The sequence below is a fragment of the Trifolium pratense genome, linkage group LG7 (genome assembly GCF_020283565.1).
Source record: "Trifolium pratense cultivar HEN17-A07 linkage group LG7, ARS_RC_1.1, whole genome shotgun sequence".
Classification (NCBI taxonomy): Eukaryota; Viridiplantae; Streptophyta; class Magnoliopsida; order Fabales; family Fabaceae; genus Trifolium; species Trifolium pratense.
In genome coordinates this window covers 41,929,284-41,952,495 of record NC_060065.1, presented here as the reverse complement: position 1 = coordinate 41,952,495, position 23,212 = coordinate 41,929,284, and the positions used below count along the sequence as shown (strand labels likewise).

General features: G+C 32.0%; 3 protein-coding genes and 1 long non-coding RNA gene across 8 annotated transcripts in view; 2 read left to right on the top strand and 2 right to left on the bottom strand.

The window, feature by feature from the left end:
• Window positions 1-2,511, top strand: part of LOC123894994 (cytochrome P450 72A68-like) — an 81,181-nt gene extending 78,670 nt beyond the window's left edge. For all 4 annotated transcript variants that reach the window (XM_045945158.1, XM_045945159.1, XM_045945161.1 and 1 more), the window contains 4 exons: window positions 447-664; window positions 788-1,032; window positions 1,235-1,622; window positions 1,963-2,511. In XM_045945158.1, coding sequence (XP_045801114.1) covers window positions 447-664; window positions 788-1,032; window positions 1,235-1,622; window positions 1,963-2,397 — 1,286 coding nt within the window. In that variant the 3' untranslated portion in view covers window positions 2,398-2,511. The remainder of the gene's footprint in view (window positions 1-446; window positions 665-787; window positions 1,033-1,234; window positions 1,623-1,962) is intronic.
• A 4,675-nt stretch (window positions 2,512-7,186) lies between these two features.
• On the top strand, window positions 7,187-11,866 carry LOC123894991 (cytochrome P450 72A68-like). Its single transcript, XM_045945156.1, has 5 exons — window positions 7,187-7,556; window positions 8,350-8,567; window positions 8,689-8,933; window positions 9,421-9,808; window positions 10,268-11,866. Exons 1-5 carry the CDS (start codon window positions 7,283-7,285, stop codon window positions 10,697-10,699), a joined length of 1,557 nt encoding a protein of 518 aa, XP_045801112.1. The 5' UTR covers window positions 7,187-7,282; the 3' UTR covers window positions 10,700-11,866.
• Window positions 11,867-11,982: 116 nt separating this feature from the next.
• On the bottom strand, window positions 11,983-12,705 carry LOC123894992. The gene is made up of 2 exons (XR_006804042.1): window positions 12,423-12,705; window positions 11,983-12,321 (listed from the first exon to the last, which is right to left on the bottom strand). It is a non-coding gene; the product is annotated as an uncharacterized LOC123894992 (long non-coding RNA).
• A 4,323-nt stretch (window positions 12,706-17,028) lies between these two features.
• LOC123894990 (mitochondrial inner membrane protease subunit 1) lies at window positions 17,029-22,781 on the bottom strand. 2 transcript variants are annotated; one of them, XM_045945155.1, is made up of 5 exons: window positions 22,603-22,781; window positions 22,274-22,495; window positions 19,028-19,138; window positions 18,427-18,481; window positions 17,029-17,396 (listed from the first exon to the last, which is right to left on the bottom strand). In XM_045945155.1, the coding sequence occupies exons 1-4, from the start codon at window positions 22,720-22,722 to the stop codon at window positions 18,443-18,445; spliced, it is 492 nt and encodes a 163-aa protein (XP_045801111.1). In that variant the 5' UTR covers window positions 22,723-22,781; the 3' UTR covers window positions 17,029-17,396; window positions 18,427-18,442. The 2 variants fall into 2 exon arrangements, 1 of the variants encoding a protein (XP_045801111.1); XR_006804041.1 differs by having other exon boundaries at window positions 18,427-19,138.
• Window positions 22,782-23,212: the final 431 nt, after the last annotated feature.

The window sequence follows — 23,212 nt, the reverse complement described above, 5'->3', positions numbered from 1 at the left end:
ACAATTTTTAACAATTTTTTAGAATAGAAAAACACCAGACATTTCCATTGAAGGAAGAAAGAGTTTGTTGTTGTTTTTCTTAACGATTTTTGCCAAATCAACCTTCTTAATTAACCTCCCTAACTAACTACCTTCTACTAAGTAGCTAGTAAGTACCAATAATCATCCTAACTAACTTCCTACTGATATTTCACAACTCAGTTTGGAATGAATGATATCTGTTTTGGTTCATTAAACTTGATATAAATCATTAACATTCCTAATCTTAATGATGGTTACTGTGATCACAGATCATGCTTGTGTTAGATCAATATGTCACTATTCTGCATCATAGTTCAGGTTTTGACTGAAAGATTTGAATGGCTACAAATAACAGACTATAATAAGTTGCGTATTCTCATCAATTCTTGATGTTCGAATACTTTTTGAATTTCTTTGGTTTGCAGGAAAGAATTCTTTTATGTGGTTTGGACCAGTACCAAGGGTGAACATCTCAGATCCTGAGCTAATTAAAGATGTACTTAACAAAAACTACGACTTCCCAAAGCCTCAATCGAATCCGCTTGTCAAGTTACTAGCTTATGGTCTTGTAAGCCTTGAGGGAGAACAATGGAGCAAGCACAGAAAGATAATCAATCCGGCATTCCATTTAGAAAAATTGAAGGCAAGTTTGTGTTTCTAGAAGTTAGGTTTAAAACAAATTAAAACTTTATTTGAATTCTTAATGCACATGGGTTTAGTTTGAGTTGATGAAATTTTAACTCTTGGTTTATCGCTTATGTCACAGATCATGTTACCGATATTCTTCAAAAGTTGTGATGATTTGATTAAGAAATGGGACATAATGTTGTCATCGGATGGAACATGTGAAATGGACGTATGGCCTTTCCTTCAAAGTTTGGCGAGTGATGTTATTTCTCGAACAGCATTTGGAAGTAGTTATGAAGAAGGAAAAAGAATATTTCAACTTCAAACCGAACAAGCTGAACTTACAAAAAAAGTTATTGCAAATGTTTACATCCCTGGATGGAGGTAAGTCTAATTTGTGTATAACACTTCTTGTTGAATAATGCAAGATCAAGCTTGAGAAATGAGTTTATTCGAAAAACTACCTTTAGCATGATTTGTTTTACATGTGTTTGTAATAACAACTATTGATTATTAATCAATGGTTTATAGTATAGTGCTCGTTTATATCATATCAATTAGAGGACTGTTTATGTTTATTTTGAAGGTTTGTACCAACTACTACCCATAGGAGGATGAAAGAAATTGCCAGAGATATTAAAGCTTCCCTGACCGATATGATTAACAAACGAGAGATTGCACTAAAGGCGGGTGAATCAACTAAGGATGATTTATTAGGCATACTTTTGGAGTCAAATCACAAGGAAAAGGAAGAACATGGCAACAATAAGAATGTCGGAATGAATCTTGACGACGTAATAGAGGAATGCAAGCTATTCTACTTTGCAGGGCAAGAAACCACTTCAGTTTTGCTTGTTTGGACAATGGTGTTGTTGAGTAGGTATCCTGATTGGCAAGCGCGTGCAAGGGAGGAAGTAATACAAGTCTTCGGCAACAAAAAGCCAGATTTTGATGGACTAAGTCATCTTAAGATTGTAAGTATTGTGTTCTTCCCTTCGGAGAAATACTTAGTTTGGCACAAACCCAAGAAAAAAGTATTTAGGCACACACTCAAAAATGATAAAAAGTAATTTTTTCTTGGGTTTGTGCCCAAGTAAAAATACCTCCTTCCCTTCATTATAAAGAGTATATGCTTTAATTTAATTGGTTCTACTACTGTAAACAAAAGATTCGTTACACGAAGATTTTGATCTTGGCCATTAATCTAAGTTTAGACGATTTAGATTACATAAAAATAACTGCACGAAACAGTTATTGCACTAAATCCATGCTTTGATACTTACATTGGCATAACGATAACTCTTTCTGAGACAGGTGACCATGATTCTTTATGAGGTTCTTAGATTATACCCACCAGTAATCATGCTTGGTCGAAGTGTTAATGAAGATGTGAAACTGGGAAGCCTGACATTACCGGCGGGAGTGGAGATTTCCTTACCGATAGTTTTGGTTCACCATGATTGTGAACTATGGGGTGATGATGCTAAAGTGTTCAATCCTGGGAGATTTTCTGAAGGTGTTTTAAAAGCAACAAATGGAAGAAATTCATTCTTTCCATTTGGAGGGGGTCCTAGAATTTGCATTGGACAAATTTTTTCCATGTTGGAAGCAAAGATGGCAATAACATTGATTTTACAACATTTCTCATTTGAACTTTCTCCAAGTTATGCTCATGCTCCAAATGCGGTAATTACGCTTCAACCACAATATGGTGCTCATATAATTCTACGTAAAGTCGAAGAACTATAAAATAGTTTATTGTACTATTAGAATGCTCATAATGTAATAAAAAAAATGTTTGTTGAGAGATATCAGTCCTTTAATTGGTTTTCTATATATATTTCGAAGGATTATAGTCTTTGAGTTTACGCCCAAAAATCGCTTTTTAATACAATCATATATATTTAAACATATTAAGCTCCCACTAAGTGTATTACAGCTGATAAAGTAATGATGCATGTTATAATCTTCCAAAATTGCACTCTGTTAAATTAGAACAAGTTATCCACAAATGCAAATCAGTAAATCAGGCTCAAAAAAAAAAAAAAAAAAATAACAGTTGAATTCAATAGTTTTTAAGAATTCAAATTAGGCTCAAAATTATATGTTTGCTGAATAGGCCACCCAAAATTATAGAAAGGGGGCCACAAATTATAAATGCAAATCAGTAAATCAGTAAAATACAAGTGCAACAAGCTAACATGCTGACAACTATGACTATGAATTCAGCAGTAGAGACTTTTGCACATCAATATTGAATGGAATTCAATGTAATAATATGGCCACTGTGTTCTTTCATGAGCTGTAGTATTCATAGTTAAGGCAACAAATCTATTAAATCACCAATCCAATTAAATCTTGCATAAATTTCCACGGTTTATCATTGTAATAAATAAATAATATAAAAATAACAATGAATTTTGTCATGTAAATTTAGCTCAGTTGGTAAAAAAAATCACATTATATATGCTGGAGCGGGAGTTCGAACCCAAATACACCACTTATTCACCTTTAGCCACTATATAGACTACTTGAAGAAAAAAAATTATCAATGGATTTTACACTATTTTTAGAAATCAAATGTTACTACCAAACCACATCAGCAATCCTCGTCCTCGCTGTCACGCTGCATAAATGGGTAAAATTGTTTCGGCCCATTTATGATTATGCTACATATTAGTGAGCTCGGACTGACCCATGTGGCTCATGTGGGTTAATGGATTATTTTATTTATTTTTTTGTTTTTTATGTTGTTTTGATGTATTAGTTCTTCACAATTATTAATTTCTTAAGATATGATTGAATTCACCAAATATAAAATAAACTCTAGTTTCATTCCTGTCAAAAGAAATTAGAAACAAATTAATAATTTATAAACTTATAAATCGTAGTTAAATGTATCTCTTTTTATGATGTTTACGTATTTAAATATATTTTTACCAGTATCTTTTCAATATATGTTTACATATTTAAATATAATTTTTAAAGTTTTTATTAGTAATATTTTTACAAAAGTGACATAAAAATGTTGATAGTGGGCCAGCAGGAAATCCAACGGACTAGCATGATCCGGTCCAATTTTTATATGAAATTTTCTTTTAGCACCTTACCAATTTTCTCGTGCGCCCTACAAAATTATCAAAGTACCCCCGTCTGCTATTTATGTAGTGGATTATGTTCGCTACTTAAGTAGAGGACGTTATAAAAAAGAGAAATTTGAGAAAAACAAAACGACATCATTTACACGTCCACTACTTAAGTAGTGAAAGGGTAAACTAGGAAATTAATAGATCGAGAGGGAAGGTGGTAGGGTAGCAAAAAAAATTCTCTTTTTATATAGGCTAAATAGGCTAGGCCAAAAGGCCTAATTTTATTTGAGCTAACTTTTTTTAGATTTACTTTTGCCACCCTACAGCCTTCTCGTGCGCCCTACATCTTTTCTGTTTTACCCTTCCGCTACTTAAGTAGATGACGTTATAAAAATGATAATTTTTTGTGAATGTCGTCCGCTACTTAAGTAGCGGAAGTTATAAAGATAGTGTGTTTTTGGGGGGTGTTTATTATCTAAGTAGCGGACGGGAGTATTTTGATAAATTTGTAGGGCGCGCAAGAAAGTGAATAGGGTGGCAAAAGAAGTCTCAACTTTTTAAAGTATTGGTCCATCATAAAATGTGTGCTAATAGAACGGCCCTTCAAGCCCCGGATAAATTAGAGGGCATATATATGAACAAAACTGAAATTCTTATCTCGCACAAGACCACATGACAACTTTTTTCTCTCAAGTGCAGGTTGTCTAAAATATCCAAATATCATTTTTCAACCAACTTCGTACAAAATAATAAATTGTTCAATATTTTAAAAATTGTTGTTGTCTTATTGTGTATTAGAGCATCTCGAATAAATTTATCTAAGAGAGTTTCATAGACTAATGATACGACACCTTAACTTTTTTATCATTGGAGTTCCATGACGTGTCACAGATGGTATCAAAATTGATGATATCAGTACCTTAAATTGATGTTGTTTTTATTTTTGGTATATAAATCTAATTAAATAACTTCCATATATGTCAAAACAATACTGTTTATCATTAATGTATGATATTCAAAAAGTGGTATCACCATTGGAGTAAAATATCTATGAGTTGCATACATATTACATGGCATTGCAGAGACAACTTGTTATCAGAGCAACACTTGCTTGGGCACAAACTTTTGAGCACAAAACTTGGGCACACTCATACAAACTAAAAAAATTAAAAGAAAAATAAAGTTGTCACATCACTTTAACCAATTTTGCTTTATTTTTATTAAATTTTGTGAGTGTGTCTAACCAGTATAATTTGGGTTTGTGCCCATAGAAGTATTTCTCCTTTTGCAGGTAAAAAACATACCCTATATATAGAATATAAATATTGTAAATGTGATTCATAAATGCATAGTGCTAGCCTCCAACAAATGTGATGGTTGCTTCTCATTATACATTGAATTTGAACATTCACCATTGCAATTGTTGCGAATATGAAGGATGAGTCTTTCATTAATTATTCTTTATTAAAGTTTTGCACATCATGTGTTCTTCATTAATGGTGTCTATCGTGTTTTCCTATATTTGTTTTAACAATCCACATTCGAGTTTCATAAAAACAAACTGTCTCCACATTTGAGTTGTTTAGGTGATGTTCCATATCTCTCATTTTATATATCACCAATCCACAAAGAACTAAACAATACACTTTGTTTGATATTTTTTCCTCCTTAGTCTCATCTTGAATGTTTATGTTGCTATTCTACACATTTCCTCTCAATGTATATTTGTTTAATGGAACTTTGTCTTATTAGGTGGTAATTAAGGAGCATTCATACAAACACACCTTTCCTTTCGAAGCATTTTATCAAGGTGAGTATATAAATTAGTAGAATTTTGGGAAGGAGAGGGTATCTTTTACCTGTGTCAATCTCTCTTAAATGAAACCCTCAATTTTTTTCTTGACAAATGAAATGTATCTCAACTCTCAAGTCTAACTCACAAAGGATATACTAGCTTACGATTAATAGTTAGTATATATATAAGATATTCAACCAATATTCTAATTTTAGTAGAATTTTGATTTTTTAAATTATGTAAATTACAAAATTACCCTTGTGAGAAAACTATGTATATATTTAAAAAATAATTATTTTTATTTAATATCAAATTATTTTTTATTTATATTTTATTAATTTCATTTTATTATTTTTAAAAAAATTACTAAAGTTTAAAATATATTTTATAGAATAAATCAATAAATTATTATGTTATCTTATCCCGCTGATAACTCAGCTCAAAATCAGGATAATATGTTTAACTAGAGAGCTATGATAGGATAAGTTTCATGATTAACTTTTCATATCATATTTCATCACCAAACACTAGATTGAAACATAATAAGATGTCTCTTATCCTACGCACCAAACGGATTAAAGGAAATTTTTTTTTTACCTAATTGACCATATTTATGTACTTGTGTTAAAGAGAAGAGCGGTGCTATATATATATATATATATATATAGTGAAGTTCTTTTTCACGAAATCTTCATGAACCTTGTTTCTATGTTTTTATAGTTAAAAAGTAAATTAAAAAAATTGCCAAAAAAAAAGTAAATTAAAACCGCTTTATCGCTTTAATTTCGGGTTTGGCGGAAAAAACACAAGTTGTGTTTATAGTTAATAGATTTCAATTAGAGATGAATCATTCACAAAAAAACTCATGTGTTTCAATCTTGACGGAATAATCTTTGATTAGACTTTAGCTACTTTTACCGTAAGCTTCAGATTAGCAAATCTCTCTTCTAGTTACGGTCGTCCCTGAGATTTTGAGTCCCTGTCAGAAGTTTGAGTTTGGTGCCCTATATTTTTTTTAAAAGTCATACTTTTATTTTATTTTTGTTGGATTTATAAATCATATAATTTATACATAATTGTAAAAAAATAAATAAATAAAATAAAAGATTACATCAATATTGAAAATACACATGAAATCAAAACTTCAAATGATGTCAATTTGACAAAAGTATCGGAACATGTATCAGTGACTCCCACACTATCTGCAACTTCCACCTAATCTTTGAACGTCATCCTCTTTGTATTTTTTCAAAATCACTGATAATATGTTGATAATCAAGATTCTTTTCATGGCAAACAAAAAAATCCAGAAAAAAAAAAAACATGGAAAATTATTAGTTTCTTTAATTATAATTTTCAATTATCAATTAAATGTACCAAATTTAAATTTTTCAAATAATAATAATAAAAGGGAATGGAGAAATTATTAATTAAAGTGAAAGAAATAGTTATTTTAGAATCACCCCTAAAGAGATTTAAATATCTCTTAAAGTTATATTACTATACTCCTACCTAAAGGTTAGAGTCTAAATTAACACTCATTGATAACTTTTTCAAAAATATAAAATATACAATTAATCTTTAAATAATTATTTGTATTTTTTCTATTTAAAGTGCCACAAAATATGTACATATACATAATAGTTGAGATTCACATTCATTGCAAAATTATGTTAGAAGTCTTTGACTTCATCTTCATCATCATTATCTCATTTTTTTTTTGTCTCTAATCACACACATAGTGAGGGAGATGGAAGCATTATGTGCAATATCAGTATGCATAATCCTTTTAGCAACCCTTGTTTGGGCATGGAAAATGTTGATATGGTCATGGCTAAGACCCAAGAAGCTAGAAAAGTTGTTAAGAGAACAAGGCCTTAAAGGGAACCCATATAAGCTTTTAGTTGGAGACATGAAAGAGTTTATGAAGATGCAAAAGGAAGCAAGATCCAAACCCATGCCTCTATCTGATGATATAGTTCCCCATGTGTTTCCCTTTGGTAACCAAAGTGTTGCTAAACATGGTATTCTTCTATATTCTTCTCAATATCTTATGTTGTTATCCTATATTTTAGTTTGTACAATTTCATTTTTGTTATATCTATGAAATGAATTTGCTCGGAAAAAAAATCTCTATGAAATGAATATAAGCAAAATGTTAGTGACCAAATTTCTATGAAATGAATATAAGCAAAAATATTCTGAAAATCAAGATTTTATTTACTAGTAAAAATGTTAGTGACCAAATTGTTAGAAGAGGGGGTTTCTTATACGGGCTGGTAGGTGTACTCAACAATTGGGCCAAGGGTTAGCCCAAAAGAAAACTAAAATAAAACCGCCTTTTTCAAAGTATCATGCGAATTTGAACCCAAAAAAAGTGTCATGCGAAGAAACAGTAGCGTTTGAACTTCGGTCCCTTCGATAATGTTTCTGATTGCAGGACACAAAAAAGTATAGTTTTATCTATATTCAATGATGGTGTTGTTTCTTGGTATAGTTTTATTTGTTGATACGAAAGTTTTGTTTGTTTAACTATATATTCTTTAATTTAAGGCTTAATAATCATGCAGAAAAGTGATTTGAGTTAAGAATTAAAGATATAAAGGTGTAAAAGGTTTTAAGTTTAAGTCCCGATAAAGAAGAAACTTACCAACAAAATTAATAATTTTTGCCATTTTTTTCCATCTGTTGATAACATTTCTCCTTTTAATAATCAATTTTTTCACCTTTCTTTCTCCCAAAATTAATAATTTTTGCCACACGTCAATTTCTCAAGTAATTACTAATTTTTTCCATTTCAAAAAAAAAAAATTGCAGGGAAGAATTCTTTTATGTGGTTTGGACCAACACCAAGGGTGATCCTAACAGATCCTGAGTTAGTTAAAGAAGTTTTCAATAAGATCTACGACTTCCAAAAGCCTAATAATAATCCTCTTGTCAGAATACTAGCTACTGGTCTTATAATCCACGAGGGAGAAAAGTGGAATAAGCATAGAAAGATAATTAATCCTGCATTCAATTTAGAAAAATTGAAGGTTTGTTTCTCTTTATTATTCGCTGAAAAAAGTCGATATTTACTCCTCCGTTTTAAAAGTGTTGCAGTTTAACTATGTGCACTATTCATAATCAACATAATTTATGTTTTGTGCGCCACAGATGATGTTACCAATATTCTTCGAAAGTTGTAATGATCTGATTAGAAAATGGGAGGGAATGTTATCATCAGATGGATCATGTGAAATTGATGTGTGGCCTTCCATTCAAAATTTGTCAAGTGATGTTATTGCTCGAACAGCATTTGGAAGTAGTTATGAAGAAGGAGTGAAAATATTTCAACTTCAAAAGGAACAAGCTGAACTTACCATGGAAGTTTTGACGAAGATTTATATCCCTGGTTGGAGGTAAGATTAATTGTGTTTGCAAATTTGTAAAAGTCTAGGAGCAATTTAAAAATATGAAAATAGGAATCAATTTGCAATATTTTAAATTGTAGGGACCTATTTGTAAATTTTGAAAAATGATAGGAAACAATTTGCAATTTTTAAAAATTTATATATGGACCAATTTCCAAAATTTGAAAAGATTATAAGAACAAATTTAAGATTCACATTATTATTAATAATAATAATAATGAAGAAGAAGAAGAAGAAATTTTAAATTCTTAGTGTTCATGTGGTATTTTAAATTCTACCTCTATATTTAGTTTTGACAAAATACTTCAAAAAATTATTCATTTTGAAATTCTACAAATTTTATGATGTAAACAATGAAATTGACATTAAAAAAAAAAATTGTTACCTAGTAAAATTTACATTATCTAAACAAATTATTTCATTAAAATGCACTCTTAAAATGCATAATTAAACTCTAATAGAGTTTGTTTTGTAGGTATCTACCCACTAAGACAAACAAAAGGTTGAAGGAAATTGACAGGTATATAATAGCTTCCTTGACTGATATGATTAACAAGAGAGAAAGAGAAATAAAGGCAGGTGAAGCCACTAAGAATGACTTATTAGGAATTCTTCTTGAATCAAATCACAAGGAAATTGAAGAAAACAACAACAATAAAAATGTTGGAATGAATCTTGATGATGTGATCAAGGAATGCAAGCTTTTCCACCTTGCAGGGGAAGAAACCACTTCAGTTTTGCTTGTTTGGACAATTCTATTATTGAGTAGGTACCCTAATTGGCAAGCACATGCAAGGGAGGAAGTTCTACAAGTTTTTGGCAACAAAAAACCAGATTTTGAAGGACTAAGTCATCTTAAGATTGTAAGTATCGGATAAAAATATTCAATTTAGTGACCGAATTATTCCGGTTTCTATTGTGACTGATTTGCAAAATATCGTTGACAGTAACTGATTTAGTGAAAGACTTATTTCAGTCTCCGCAGTAATTGATTTAGTGACCAAATATTTTAATTGGTCTCTATAAGGTTTCAAAAACGGTCGTTAAATGAGTGACTAGTTATGATTGACCAATATGCAGAATGTCACTAGATCAGTACTAGCTGCTAATGTTAGTGATCCATTTGACATTTTTGGTTTTTTAGTTAGTTTTTATATTAGTTTAACTTATACTTAAAAAATCAATTTGTAAGGTGAGGGATGAAGTACATTCTTTATAAATCAATTTTAGATTTTATCTATATTTTATATAGGTCTTGAGTTTTACCTAATCTACTTTGAATAACATCTAAATAGGTCACTATGTGGCAATTTTTGTGATAGGTTACCATGATTTTGTACGAGGTTCTAAGGTTATATCCACCGGTAGTTATGATTCCTCGGGCCGTTTACAAAGATGTAAAAGTCGGGAACCTAACATTACCGGCTGGAGTACAAATTGCCTTACCAATAGCTTGGCTTCACCATGACTCTGAACTATGGGGTGATGATTCTAACGTGTTCAATCCTGAGAGATTTTCTGGAGGAATTTCCAAAGCATCAAATGGTAAAATTTCATTTTTTCCATTTGGTTGGGGTCCTAGAAGTTGCATTGGACAAAATTATTCCATGTTGGAAGCAAAGATGGCAATAGCATTGATTTTGCAACATTTCTCATTTGAACTTTCTCCAACTTATGCTCATGCTCCAGCTTCAGTAATAACTCTTCAGCCACTATATGGTGCTCATATCATTCTCCATAAATTGGAAATATAAGAAATTATATTTGGTGCTACTAGGTGCTGGAAAATATATGGTGTAATAATAAAGAAACCTTTTCAGCCACAACATGGAGCTAGCTCATATCATTCTATCATGTGTTTGGTTTTATGCTATATTAAAACGTGTTATCAAAGCTAAAAACATTATTGTGCTTCTTAAAAATTATCTAGTTCAGTAAGATGTTGTTATATGTTTGCTTCTTGAAAATTAAGCACAAATATTAGTTCTTGAAAATCTAGCAGCCAATGGACAATGGTGACCTAATGACGCCCAGTGGTGCCTAGCCCCTCATGGGCGCATCACCTGTTAACCCATTTGGGGTTGGAAACCCGAAAGGGTCGTTTAACCACCGTCGGTTTGTCGTGTTGGTCGTCAGTCGTCTTTCATGTTATTAATTGGTTGGAGTTGCCGTCGTTGCGGTGGCTGAGTTCGCTTAGATTTGATGGTTGGAGTGCTTTGAATCTTTGTTGGTATCTTGCCGTTTCGGCTTGCTGTTTTAGGTTTTAGATTCTTGTTGAGTATGCACGATAAGAAGAAGAAAAATTGGGCATTAAAATTGAAGCTCGGTAACTTCATTTAGCAACCAAAACATTGCTACCACTTTTCCAAATCTGCTGAGGTTTGGAGGTTTCTTTGTATCTAGTTGATCCTCTTCCGCGTCGATGTTGACTGTTTGGAGATGGACTGCAAGTTGAGGGCTTATCGGTGCCTAGATTTTCATTCTACCGTTACCCCATTAATTTTTGGTTCGAGGAGCTGCTTTTTGAATTCCGATGAACCGATCAATTTTGATTCGAGATCTGGAGTTAGAGTCTAGTAACATCTTTTTAGGTCGGGTTAATGGTTCGCTTCGGTAGTTTGGAGGCTGAGGAATGTCTTCTAAATGTGTGATTAGAAGTGCCTCTACTAGGTGGTGTCTAGTTTTAGGCTTTTAGCTTTTCATTAGTCTCCCGCATATATACGGGGAATTTGGTGTTCATCACAATGAGAGGAAGGGGGGTTGTTGTGTCGTTCCTGGACAGAGTGAGGTTGAAGAAGATGCAAGTGCTTGATACAACGTTTTTTTATTTATTAAACAAATACTTATTTTCAAGTTTTAAAATGAGCCACTAAAAGTACAAAATGAGGTATGGAGTATAATAAATGATGTGGATCGGAACTTTTTTTTTTTTTTTTGCAATCTAGTTTTGAACCCTGAGTCACGTTTGTTGGGTTGTGCTCTTGATGTGCTTTTGATGACTTTAAAATAAATTATGACAATAAAGTAAATGGAACACTTAATCAAATTATGGACATACAATTAAATAAGACTTATTAGTTTCATTATTCTCTAAGTCCACAAGTCTTCTCTTGCACCTTACATTCACTTCAACCCCAACCTACCCATGAAACTGAGTTACAATATGTTCCTTTTTGTCTTCAAAAAAAAAAATGTTCCTTTTTAAAAGAACAAGCTATGTTGATTTGTTGCAATTCTTTATGAAATCTCTCATAATATTTAGCACTTCTCTATAATATTATGACGCACTTACATATATTAGTAACACACTTTGGAATTTCCGGATAAATGCACGGAAATTTTGTACAAGAAGAATGATCATTGCAAGTAATGGAACCTGAAATATCAAATAAAAACAAATGAAAATTTACCAAGTGTTGATTAAATATTGTGTATAAAATGAATTAGAAATTTGAAAATGGTGTGAATTTTTGTTACCGTGGTCGGCTACAATGAGAAAAAGAGAAAGAAATATACTCAAAGCATAAAAAAAATACAACATTGAAGACATTTTTCTTCCTTTACATGTAATAAATACAAAATTGTTTGATCACTTCGGTTAAATACTTTTTAGCAATTAGAAGTTGTAAAAAAAAAACAAAACTATTAATAAAAGTGGAATTATTGTTAAATGTCTTCTTTTTTTTTTTTTTAAGCAATTGTTAAATGTCTCTAAGGTACATCAACAAGACAGGTTTAACATTATCCAAAAATACTAGTAAAATATCACATGAAACTTTTGATGATTATCAAAGTTAATTCTTCTTTTTTATTAAAATTTCAATATATTTTTTTATTTCTACTTTAGCCTTTCATAATATATAGACAACAAAAATATATCAAAAGAGAAACAATGGTGACATGTGATGAAAAAAAATAGTTGTAGAAATAATGCATCGAAGAGGTGGCGACACATTTATTTTTCAATTAAAAACATCACAGTGGAGGAATGCCGATAACCACATAAACCACCCTCATGGCGGTAAAAAAGTGGTGGTGACGTGCAACGTTGAGGCGCAATCGCACCACCAGGTGGCTGGGGCTACATCTTGAAGAAAATGGATTTGGTGATAATGTGCATGTATAATACAAGTACTTCATAACATTTGATGGTGTGGAACCCCTACTTATTTTTTTCACTATTCCGTTTTATAGTGAACGAATAAGAATATCAATAGGATGGGATACCCTATTTTCCTTTTTTTTATTAGATAAATACTTAATTTTAACCTTTTAGTCACACATCTAACAATTGGACCGAACTAAATAAAGATATAATTTAAAAAATAAAATTTTAAAAAAACTATGATTTTTTTAGTATTAAATATAAAGATATAATTTAAAAAGTATATATATAATTTAAAAGATACAATTTAAAGATATAATTTAACAATTGGAGTATTAAATAAAGGAGAAAACTTAGAAACAGTACCATACACACTGTTGGTACTGTTCCCAATAAGAACATGACACGTCTATTATTTTTTTACACGTCAAGTTTCTATTGGAGAATAGTACCAACAGTGTGTATGGTACTGTTTCTAAGTTTTCTCCTTAAATAAAATAGAAGTACAAACAGCGGGACCAACCCGAAACTTATGATTTTTTTAGTTTCGTCCACAGTGGACCAACCATATCGATAAAAGTGTTCACGGCATCAACAATAATAGTAATTGTCATTTCTAGCTCGAAGTTATAGTCTTCATAGTTTTGTAATAAAAAATGACCGGTGACATTGGCTTGAGACTTTGGAGTGTGCTTCTCCTTAAGGTCTTAGGTTTAATTCTCTCTTGTGTCAATTTAAATGGACTAATTTAGCTTTTTTTAAAAAAAAAAAACTTAATCCATTTCGATTTAAGTAAAACAATTATACACATAATATTTATCATGCAAGTCAGTGTCTAGCCGTAAAAAAATTACTACCTCCATCAGACCATCACTACAGCTAAGTTTGAATTGGTGAAATAGAAAGGAAAGGAATAGTATAGCATTCTGTTGTTTAGGTCTATGAGTTTTATTAAATACGGTTGATTTGATGAGTCTCAATAACATATCAAATGATTTTCATATGGATGATCTATATGATATGATCTTTCAGTCCAACGATTGATTTTATAAAATTCGTTATAATATTATTCGAGACTTACGCATAATGCACAGGGACATAGGAGGGAAGTACAGACTTGTGTGGGCACATGCCTGCACAAGTTTTTGAGAATATTTTTTATAATATTTTGATGAGTTCCACACTCATCACCACTTACTATCAATTAAATTCTTATATTTTAACAACTTATTATTAATTTGGTTTTTCTATTTAAATATTTACTGCCAATTTAGTCTATAACATGTTTTCTAAAAGACTAACATGAATAAAGTTAACATCTGTTATTACCTTGTTCAACTTAAAATAATTTCAATCACATGCATTTTTATTTTTAATTTGTTTATTATTGTAATGAGAGTTAACAATCATTATTAGCTTGTTGAACTTGAATTTGTGTTAGGGTAGAAATTTCATTGTTAGAGTTTGATGTGATTAACTGGAATTATTGCATATGATTTTAGTCTATACATAGTGTATGTGTATGATTTGAACATAGTTTGAATTTGGTTAAAAAAAATATAACAATAAGCAATGAATTTTTTTTTAGAACAAAATCAAGTTCACAACACTCATCAACTTCTAATCCTTAAGCACCCGATGAATGTGAAATCATAACATCAAGTCTCTCTGTGGAACTTTTTTTAAGATTATATATTTAGTGATACAAATTTATGTATTTGGTGCATCCACTAATAACCACTTGCTCATGTTAGAAAAAACCACTGAAATAAAGTATGAAATGGAATAGATGTTGGTTGTATTGATTCCATCTCATTATACATTGATACATCTTTCTTTTAATATATTGTTCCTTGCTATATAATTGAAACTTGAGGTACTGCAATCCATTTTTATCTCTTCTTTCTTTTTCGTTTAATCCTCGTGTTTTTTTCTTTGGATTTGTTGAGTCTATGACTATGACTACTTCAACTCACTCGTTTAATGCCCAGTCATGAAGTAGACAAATTAGATATAAAAAAAAATTTACCTGAAAAAGAAGTTAAATTTTGTTCTTTGTGTTTACTACTTACTAGTACTATAAGTTAATTTAATTGAGTTCAAAATTCAAAGTAATTGCAAAAGGAAAAAAGTTATAATTCATTTCATTCACTTCCTAAACAATGGAATGATAAAATCATTTCACTCCATTCTAAAACATCCAAACAATTGAATGAAATTTTTATTACTATCCAAACTAGGACCAAACTCTAAACCAATAAACAATAACATATTGAAGACACCCGGTACGACCCGACCCTCAAACAACCCAAACATGTATAAAGTCAGAATTGGATCCAAATTAAATGGTTGCAATTTTTATTAGTTTTGTGATTTTCGTTCGAACCCAACCGATGCTCAAACCTAATCCAAACAGAGCCTACATCACTAATTATAAGATCTATTGTCCTCTAATATCACACCATTTGAAAAATTCAATACACATTCTTACTTTCTTTACAAAAACACCCCATTTACAGATACAGTACTAAAACATAGCTTTTCTTAAACACCAGTTATGACATACAGTACTAAATGTTGGAATGAAATCATAGGTAATTGAATGAAATCATGGGTAATTGAATGAAATCAAATCATACCACACTTCCATTTATTACAAATTCAAATGCAAAAAACAAAACCTAATATTTTTCCAAAAAAAAAAAAAAATCCAGGTCCAACAATAGCAAAATTTCATACCTGAATCATAAAATTAAAGATATAGGGCAGATTATAAAATTCTAAATTTAAGCATGAAGAGAAAGAAAAAAAAATAAAAAACATGCATAAACATTGACACTGCCCCAAAAAAATTATTGGCCGGGTGAAATTGAGATCTCAAAAAAAAATATTACGGAGAACCCATTGGATTGGATCGGCCGAAGAAAATAAATATGAAAAAAAAAAACAAAGAAATAGATAAATGTACAAATCCTTTCAAAGCTTCTGCAGAGTAAAAATTGTTGCAGAAGAAGAGAGAAAAGGAATTGAAGAAATTTTGTTCTATGCCCGCAACGGAACTCGGACGCAAATTTTTGGCTGCTACGCCCGGTTCTTTTAATGGCACATGGAACCCTAATGTTCATTCAGCTTGGTTTTATAGACAACGGATTTGCGGCAAATTACTAATTTGCCCTCATTCGAAGCTTCTTAAAAATATTTTTTATATTTTTTTATTTTTCACCACCAGTTTTATCTGGTTCGGATCAGTTCTGGTTTCAATCCCCTCCCGATTGCAAATTTTGTGTTTATTTTTTTGGTAGATAGACGAAATAGTAAGTCATTGGAAACTCACACGTACAAAGTGGAGGGATCGAGGTTCGAATTCCGGTCATTACATCCAACACTAACAATTTCGACATTTCTGCCGGTTGAGCTAAGATTTATGAACAAATTTATGTTAATTTTACTTATCAATAAGAAAATAATATACTCTTGAAGTGAATTTTTTTAAAAAAAAATATTAAAAATGTCATGAACTTGTTTTCGTTATTTTCACTACCTAGCAAGCAATTCAGGTTTTGTACAAGACAATTGTTCATTTCAAGTGTTTGAAGGTCTGACTATAATGTTATCGCACATTCGGTACATTCTTGGTTGTTGGATCAAAATCAAACATCTAAATTTCAAAGCAATTTTTAATTTGTTTTAAAATAAAAATACCAACTACTATTAATGAGCAATGTGTTCTATTAGTGAGTAATGACCAATAGAATTTAAAAATTTCAATCACATCAGTTTTTTTTTTGTCGAAGTCACATCATCAGCCATTTAATGAGTAAATAACCCGAACAATGTGTTCCGATGAACTTTCTTAACACTCAAGTCATGAAAGATCGATGGTTTTGTCAGGACCAACAACCTCGTAGCCTGAGTGTATATTTTTGCAACAACAAATCAATAAATTCATACATCAAAACAAGTAAACAACAATCAACCTGATAAATGAGGCAAGATAGATGAAGTACTTCTTTGAATCTATGTCTACAATTTTTAGGGTATAATAAATTCAAAATATGACAACTAAAAACAAAGAAAACCTACCCTGCATAAAAAATTCAAAAAAAATAATAATAAATGGGTAAAATGCATGGTTCCTAATCAATTTGGTAACATATAAGTGACACTCTGTTCTTTTACAAAGTTTGAAGAGGAACACACACAATACTTAAACAGACCCCAAAAGATGTATCCTTTGTCGGCACGAAAGGAAGCATGCCCCTTCAGGTGTTCCCCTTGCAAAAAGCTACATTCATGGAAATCACTTTTACTCCATCCAAGTATACTTAGATGCATTTTAAGGAGCACTGTTCAATAAATTGGCAAATGAAAAAGATATTAAGTGTTAATTATTAGCCCATAACACAGATAAAAGTATGAGAACTATAGCAGCTCACGGAATATAGCAAAAAGGAGTTAAAATGCACATAACAGTGTATAAACCTAGAAGCGAAAAATAACTGCAAAAGGATGAATACCTTAATGCTCACAGAGCCAAGCTACTACAGAGAATAAAATTGTCAAATGATTATCCAACCAAAGATACTCTACCCTCGGTCCCTATATAACCGACTCCTACTACACGGTTTAAACATCTCTATCACTCTTTGCCACATGGATAGTCCCAACAAACTCAGAGTGCTCTTTCCTATTCCTTCTAGTTCTAGCACAAACCCGTTGGATACTGGGCTAGGGAGTTGCAGATGTGCTAACAGCCGATTTGGTCCACATTTCTCATATGGGGTCCTATCTCTTAGAATTTTTGTTGAACTAACTCATCCTTACAAGCCGGCGTGTATGGAGAGGACTGTCCTCACTTACAAACACATTGTCCAGCATATCTCATCTGATGTGGGACTCTTAAAACTAACAAATTGTCATGTAACCTAATCGTTTATTCATCATCTTCTCTTTACTTAGCATATACTCTATCACTCAAGTTAGAGATAAAGCAACACCCTATCAGGGTTTGTACGTACTAAGCCTTGGTGTGGTAAAATCTAGAATAATAATAATAATAAATATAGTATTTGTTTATAGTATTTGTTTATAGATTTCTGACAACATAAAATCTTTAACAAATAATAATAATAAATATAGTCTTTTTGCCACCTCAATTTCTTTTGAGGTCAGAGAGTTACAACTTTCCAACATCCACATGCATAAGCATAAAACCTGGTATGCATCTAACTAAAAACTTAAGCAGAAAATCATGAAAATTTTCATTTTCTATGTTGTAGTTTATAATGTCCATTTCTAAGACCGGAAAAAGTGTTCTAAACAAAGGGAAAAAGCAGACATATCAAACGCAATAATAGGAAGTATGGAAGTACCTACCTTCTTTAAAATATCTTCAATTATCTAGCAGTCCAAAACTACTGGGTGGCCAAACCTGATAGAAAAAAAGTATTTGAAATATCTTTAACACTAGATTCAATTAAATAGAAAAAATTTCGCATGCCAAAAAAGTGTGCAACAAATATGTAGTTTTTTCGGTATAAAGTAAAATTATAGTAATACAAAGCATATCATGTAAGTAACTGATCAGAAGGACCTAGTTCGAATCAGAAAATGATTTCCTAACTACAATGATAGATGAAATTATTGAGTATATGACATCTAGATCAGCAACAAACATCTAGAATTGCTTTATCCACTAGATTTAAAACTTTACAAACATAGAATCAGTAGATGTTTGCAAGTATATGCACAAGTCCGGAAAAAAAACATAGAAGCAGTCATGTATTAACGGAACAATATTATTAGAACCCTAGCTCACTCTAAATTATTCAGGAAAAATAATATTGAACCACATGAAAGAAAACGAGAAATAAACTGAACTATAAACCCCTAAAGAATTAGAATAATGGAGAGAAACCGAATGAACCAAAACCAAACTATAAAAATAGAAGAATATAGTATGGTGAATGACAGTTACCCGGAAAAACACTTTTCCTTTTATAAGACCATATGGAACGGGACCAAAATGACGTGAATCACGAGAAGCGTAGATGTTATCTCCTTGAATCCAAACATGCCCCTTCGGCACCTATGCGGAAAGAAAAAGATCGATAAATATACGCAATAAATCAAACCTATTAATAGAAATTAAAAAATAATAGCTATGAAGCACGGACACACGTCGGTGTCCGACACCAACACTTATTATTACATTGAATTATGTCATTTTTTCAAATTATTATCGGTGTCGACGTGTCAGTGTCTGTGTCATGTCCGGTGTACGTATCTATGTTTGTGCTTCATAGAATAATTGTATTATTAATATTTCTAAAACTAGAAAAAACAATGCAACCAACGCAAGCCAAGCAGATGGAAAACAAATAAGATAGAAAAAACAATGCAACCAGCAAAAGTTATTGATTATTTTTTATCTAAAAATGAATAATTAATTATAGTATGTTAAGACTCAACAAGGGAAATTGGACCACAATGATGTTCGGATACGTGGAATCAAGGATATTGGTAAAAAAACAGGGAAGTTTCAAGAACATAACCAGACATCATAAGCAAATAACCGATCTTTTACCACACCAGTTACTGAAACAATGACAACATAGTGAGCAAATCAGATAAATGCATTTAGAATTCTACATATCCATTCATTGAAAATCTCACCTAGACTAGACAGCTAACTCGGTTGAATGAACAACCCAAAAGACGCATCTAAATGGGACATAACACACATGAAATAATCTTTTTTTATTGAACACATTAATCAATGGCAGACAATCTCATAACCAAACAATTCTTAAACCTTATCCCACTCACTATAATCCAACATGATAAAACAATCAAGGCTCATACGAAATTGTTAGAAATTAAAGCAGTCCTACATAGGTGGGCCTGTGCAATAATCCAACTAATATGTCACACTTCAATTGGGCCAGTGCAATAGTCCCACGGGAATAATATAGGCACAACTGCGATATGGCACCTTATAAATTACCTAATTTTATGAAACCTGGTAAAGAAACTGTACTTCCTTTCTATTCCATATATATGAAAGAAGTAGGAAAAAGAAAATTGCATCCAATCATGTATATCCATTCATTGAAATCTACCTAGACATCTAGCTCGGTTGAATGAACAACCCGAAGACACATTTAAATAGGATATAACACACAAGTAATCTCATGAGTCATGACCAAACAATTTGTAAACCTCTTCCACTCACTATATAATCCAACATGATAAAACAATCAAGTAGTGCTTCCACCAGACTAATATATCTACATACAATAAATACTAAATAAGAAGAAATAAACACAATGTCGCAATAGTTTCAATCCTCGTAATAAGAGTTAACTAAAGGTCCGTTACTAAAACCGGGGTCGAGATATCATGGAATTTCGTGTCACTACAATTAAGGTTGCATCATCCACATTAGACCGTATTCTCCAAAATATTAAGAACTACGGCCGCAAACATTACCAAGACCACTATTTAAAAATTGTTTTTCAAGCACCAAAAAGTCTCGCATAGCTTGGGAATCTAGGTTAAGGATAGTTTTATAAATACTCGCTCTCCTCAACGCACCGAGGCTTATTCTAACTAAGGACGAAATCGTGACGGCTAACAGAAGATCCAAAACAGACAATAACAAAAAAGTTGTGCAGATGACTTGAGGTCAAAACATGGACACTGACTAGATGGAGGGCCCTAAGCTACACACCAAGGCGTACAGAACCCTGAATCTCAACTAGATGGACGCCTAAGCTATTTACCAGAAAAGTCTCACATTGTTTGGGAATTGGTACTATGATTAGTTCATAAACATCCACTCTCCTCAATCCAGTTAGACATGAAAACTTACATGAAAACCACAGGGGACATTACCTAAGTGGCGCAAACATAAAACTAGCTCATAATTACTTAATAACATGACAACAACCTTGTAGGCACATTTTCACAACAATGTACTAAAAATATAAATCATACTCTCTCCGGTCACTGATATATTTAGTCCATGAATACTATTTTATTGAAAGATTATAATGATTAAGAGAGAGGGGGGGGATAATAGTAGAGAGAGATCTCCAAGGATTAGGATTTCCCTTTCTACAATAGAGTCAATACTCTATTCACTAAGAATTTATAATACTCAATAGTAATCCTCATCTATCCATGTGTTCTCCTATTTATAAATAATACCTTCTAACTAATCAATTAACTAACTAGCTAATTTCCCTTTATTTAATATCTTAACAATAAAACAATCAAGAGGTACTTTCCAGAAGAACATATCTGCATTCTACAAATATTAAAAGAAAACAAAAAATAGCTAACAACCACTTTAAATAAAGGTCCAGGACTACAATCTAGGTCGCAACATCATGGTTTCTTATGTCGTTGAGACGCGGTTACTACTGCATTGTCCATATTTGATTGTGATTCTCTGCAATATCAACAATTGCAACAGCAGCTCTTACCACAACCGATATTTAAATATTTTTTTGATACACCAAAAAGTCCAACATTGGTTAGTAATTGAGGGTAAGGGTATTTTATAGATATTCACTCTCCTCAACCCATTCAGGTGCATTTTTAAGTTAAGACAAAAATGTGAAGGCCCAAAACAGACAATGCCTCAGAAAAGTGGCGCAACAAAATTTAGATCATAACATTGATGCTAGGACAGCCTAAGCCACAGATGCCCGAAAGGCCCTTTTGCCCCTTAGCCTCGACTAGTGCTACTATTCCAGGACACCACAAAGTCTCACATTACCTAGGAAAATCGAGACTAAGGATAGCTTATTATATACTACACCTATTCTACGCAACTTATTGAGGCGCCTTTTAACTAATGCCAAAACCATCAGGGCCTACATAAGACCTAAGCAGACTATCTATGTGGTGCAAAAGACTTAAGAGGTTGGAACAAAACCCTTGCTCATGTAATGTCCACAAATCCTAGCTAAACTGGCATAAATGCCGAAATTGTTAGGTCGGACGCCATGACCATGGTTCGAACCCAGTCCCTCCACTTTGTGTGTGAGTTTCCAATAGCCTGTCATTCGTCTATCTACCAAAAAGCCTTGCTCATATTCGTTAATCTAAAATGACAACAATCAAGTAGGCACATTTTCACAAACATGTCCTAAAAAAGTACAAAAACAAACAAAAAAAAGGAGAAAATAAAGAACAAACCATTAAGCACACACACCACAGCATTTCGAGAAGAATCGGAATTCAAAGGATCAAAATAAGTAACAGTATCCCCTTCCATAGCAACAACACGTTTTGTCAAATTCCGATTAGGGTTCAAAGGTGACCTAACAAGAACCAAATCACCATAACCAACTTTCCCAATCCTTGGAGAAAGATGCTCAACAAGAACAACATCGCCAGCAATATTTAGGGTAGGGAGCATACTAGGTCCATACGCCTGCAAACAGAGGATTCCAGCAATTGAATCAAAAGGGTATACAAAAAACATGAATATGAAGAAGAAAGATGAAATTTTGTTAGAATTGAATTGGAATGAAACATTACGTGTGTTGGAGAACAAAGGTAGCTGCTTGTGAAGTGAAGACAACATAGAAATTTCGCGATTATTGATGTACGGTCTAATGCTTCTTTGGCAACGGTTCTTATGTGATTCATAAAACTCATGTCTGTGTGAGTGAGTGTGAGAGAAAGAGGTTGTTTCTGAATCCTAATATGAAACTGTAATTTTCACTGTTTTCTAGTTCTAGACAAACCCGTCCTGGAGAGAATGATACGGGTCGGGTCGGGTCGGGTCGGGTCCTATTCGTGAGGAAATATATCCCAAGACCCGGGTTAAAGGCTCAAAGCAAACTAGAAGCGAGTTTAGGAAACTCGTTTAGTCTTATGGTAAAAAAAAACATGTCTTTAATTCAAAAAGTCTTAGATTCGAGTCTTGTTAGTGCTGGGACATCATCTTATCACCCTAAATTTCTTAGAATATAAAATAAAATAAAATGAGAGTTTTGGAAAAGAAATACAGATTGAATATTCAATTCAAAAATGAAAAGAGATGGGAAATCTATAATAAAATTAAACACCGGTGTAACATTTGAGTAATGTTACACCACTCAATAACGCTTTAATGAATACAAATTTTACAAAATTCACCATTAGA

Bases quoted from the DNA above. Each gene is read 5' to 3' on its own strand.
- LOC123894991 (XM_045945156.1), top strand. From the start codon at position 7,283: ATGGAAGCATTATGTGCAATATCAGTATGCATAATCCTTTTAGCAACC. The intron at 8,568-8,688 runs GTTTGTTTCTCT...TGTGCGCCACAG, and splicing joins TCAATTTAGAAAAATTGAAG to ATGATGTTACCAATATTCTT. The intron at 9,809-10,267 runs GTAAGTATCGGA...TTTTTGTGATAG, and splicing joins GACTAAGTCATCTTAAGATT to GTTACCATGATTTTGTACGA.
- LOC123894990 (XM_045945155.1), bottom strand. From the start codon at position 22,722: ATGAGTTTTATGAATCACATAAGAACCGTTGCCAAAGAAGCATTAGAC. The intron at 22,496-22,602 runs GTAATGTTTCAT...CTCTGTTTGCAG, and splicing joins ACCTTTGTTCTCCAACACAC to GCGTATGGACCTAGTATGCT. The intron at 18,482-19,027 runs GTAACTGTCATT...TTTTTCTATCAG, and splicing joins AAGGAAAAGTGTTTTTCCGG to GTTTGGCCACCCAGTAGTTT.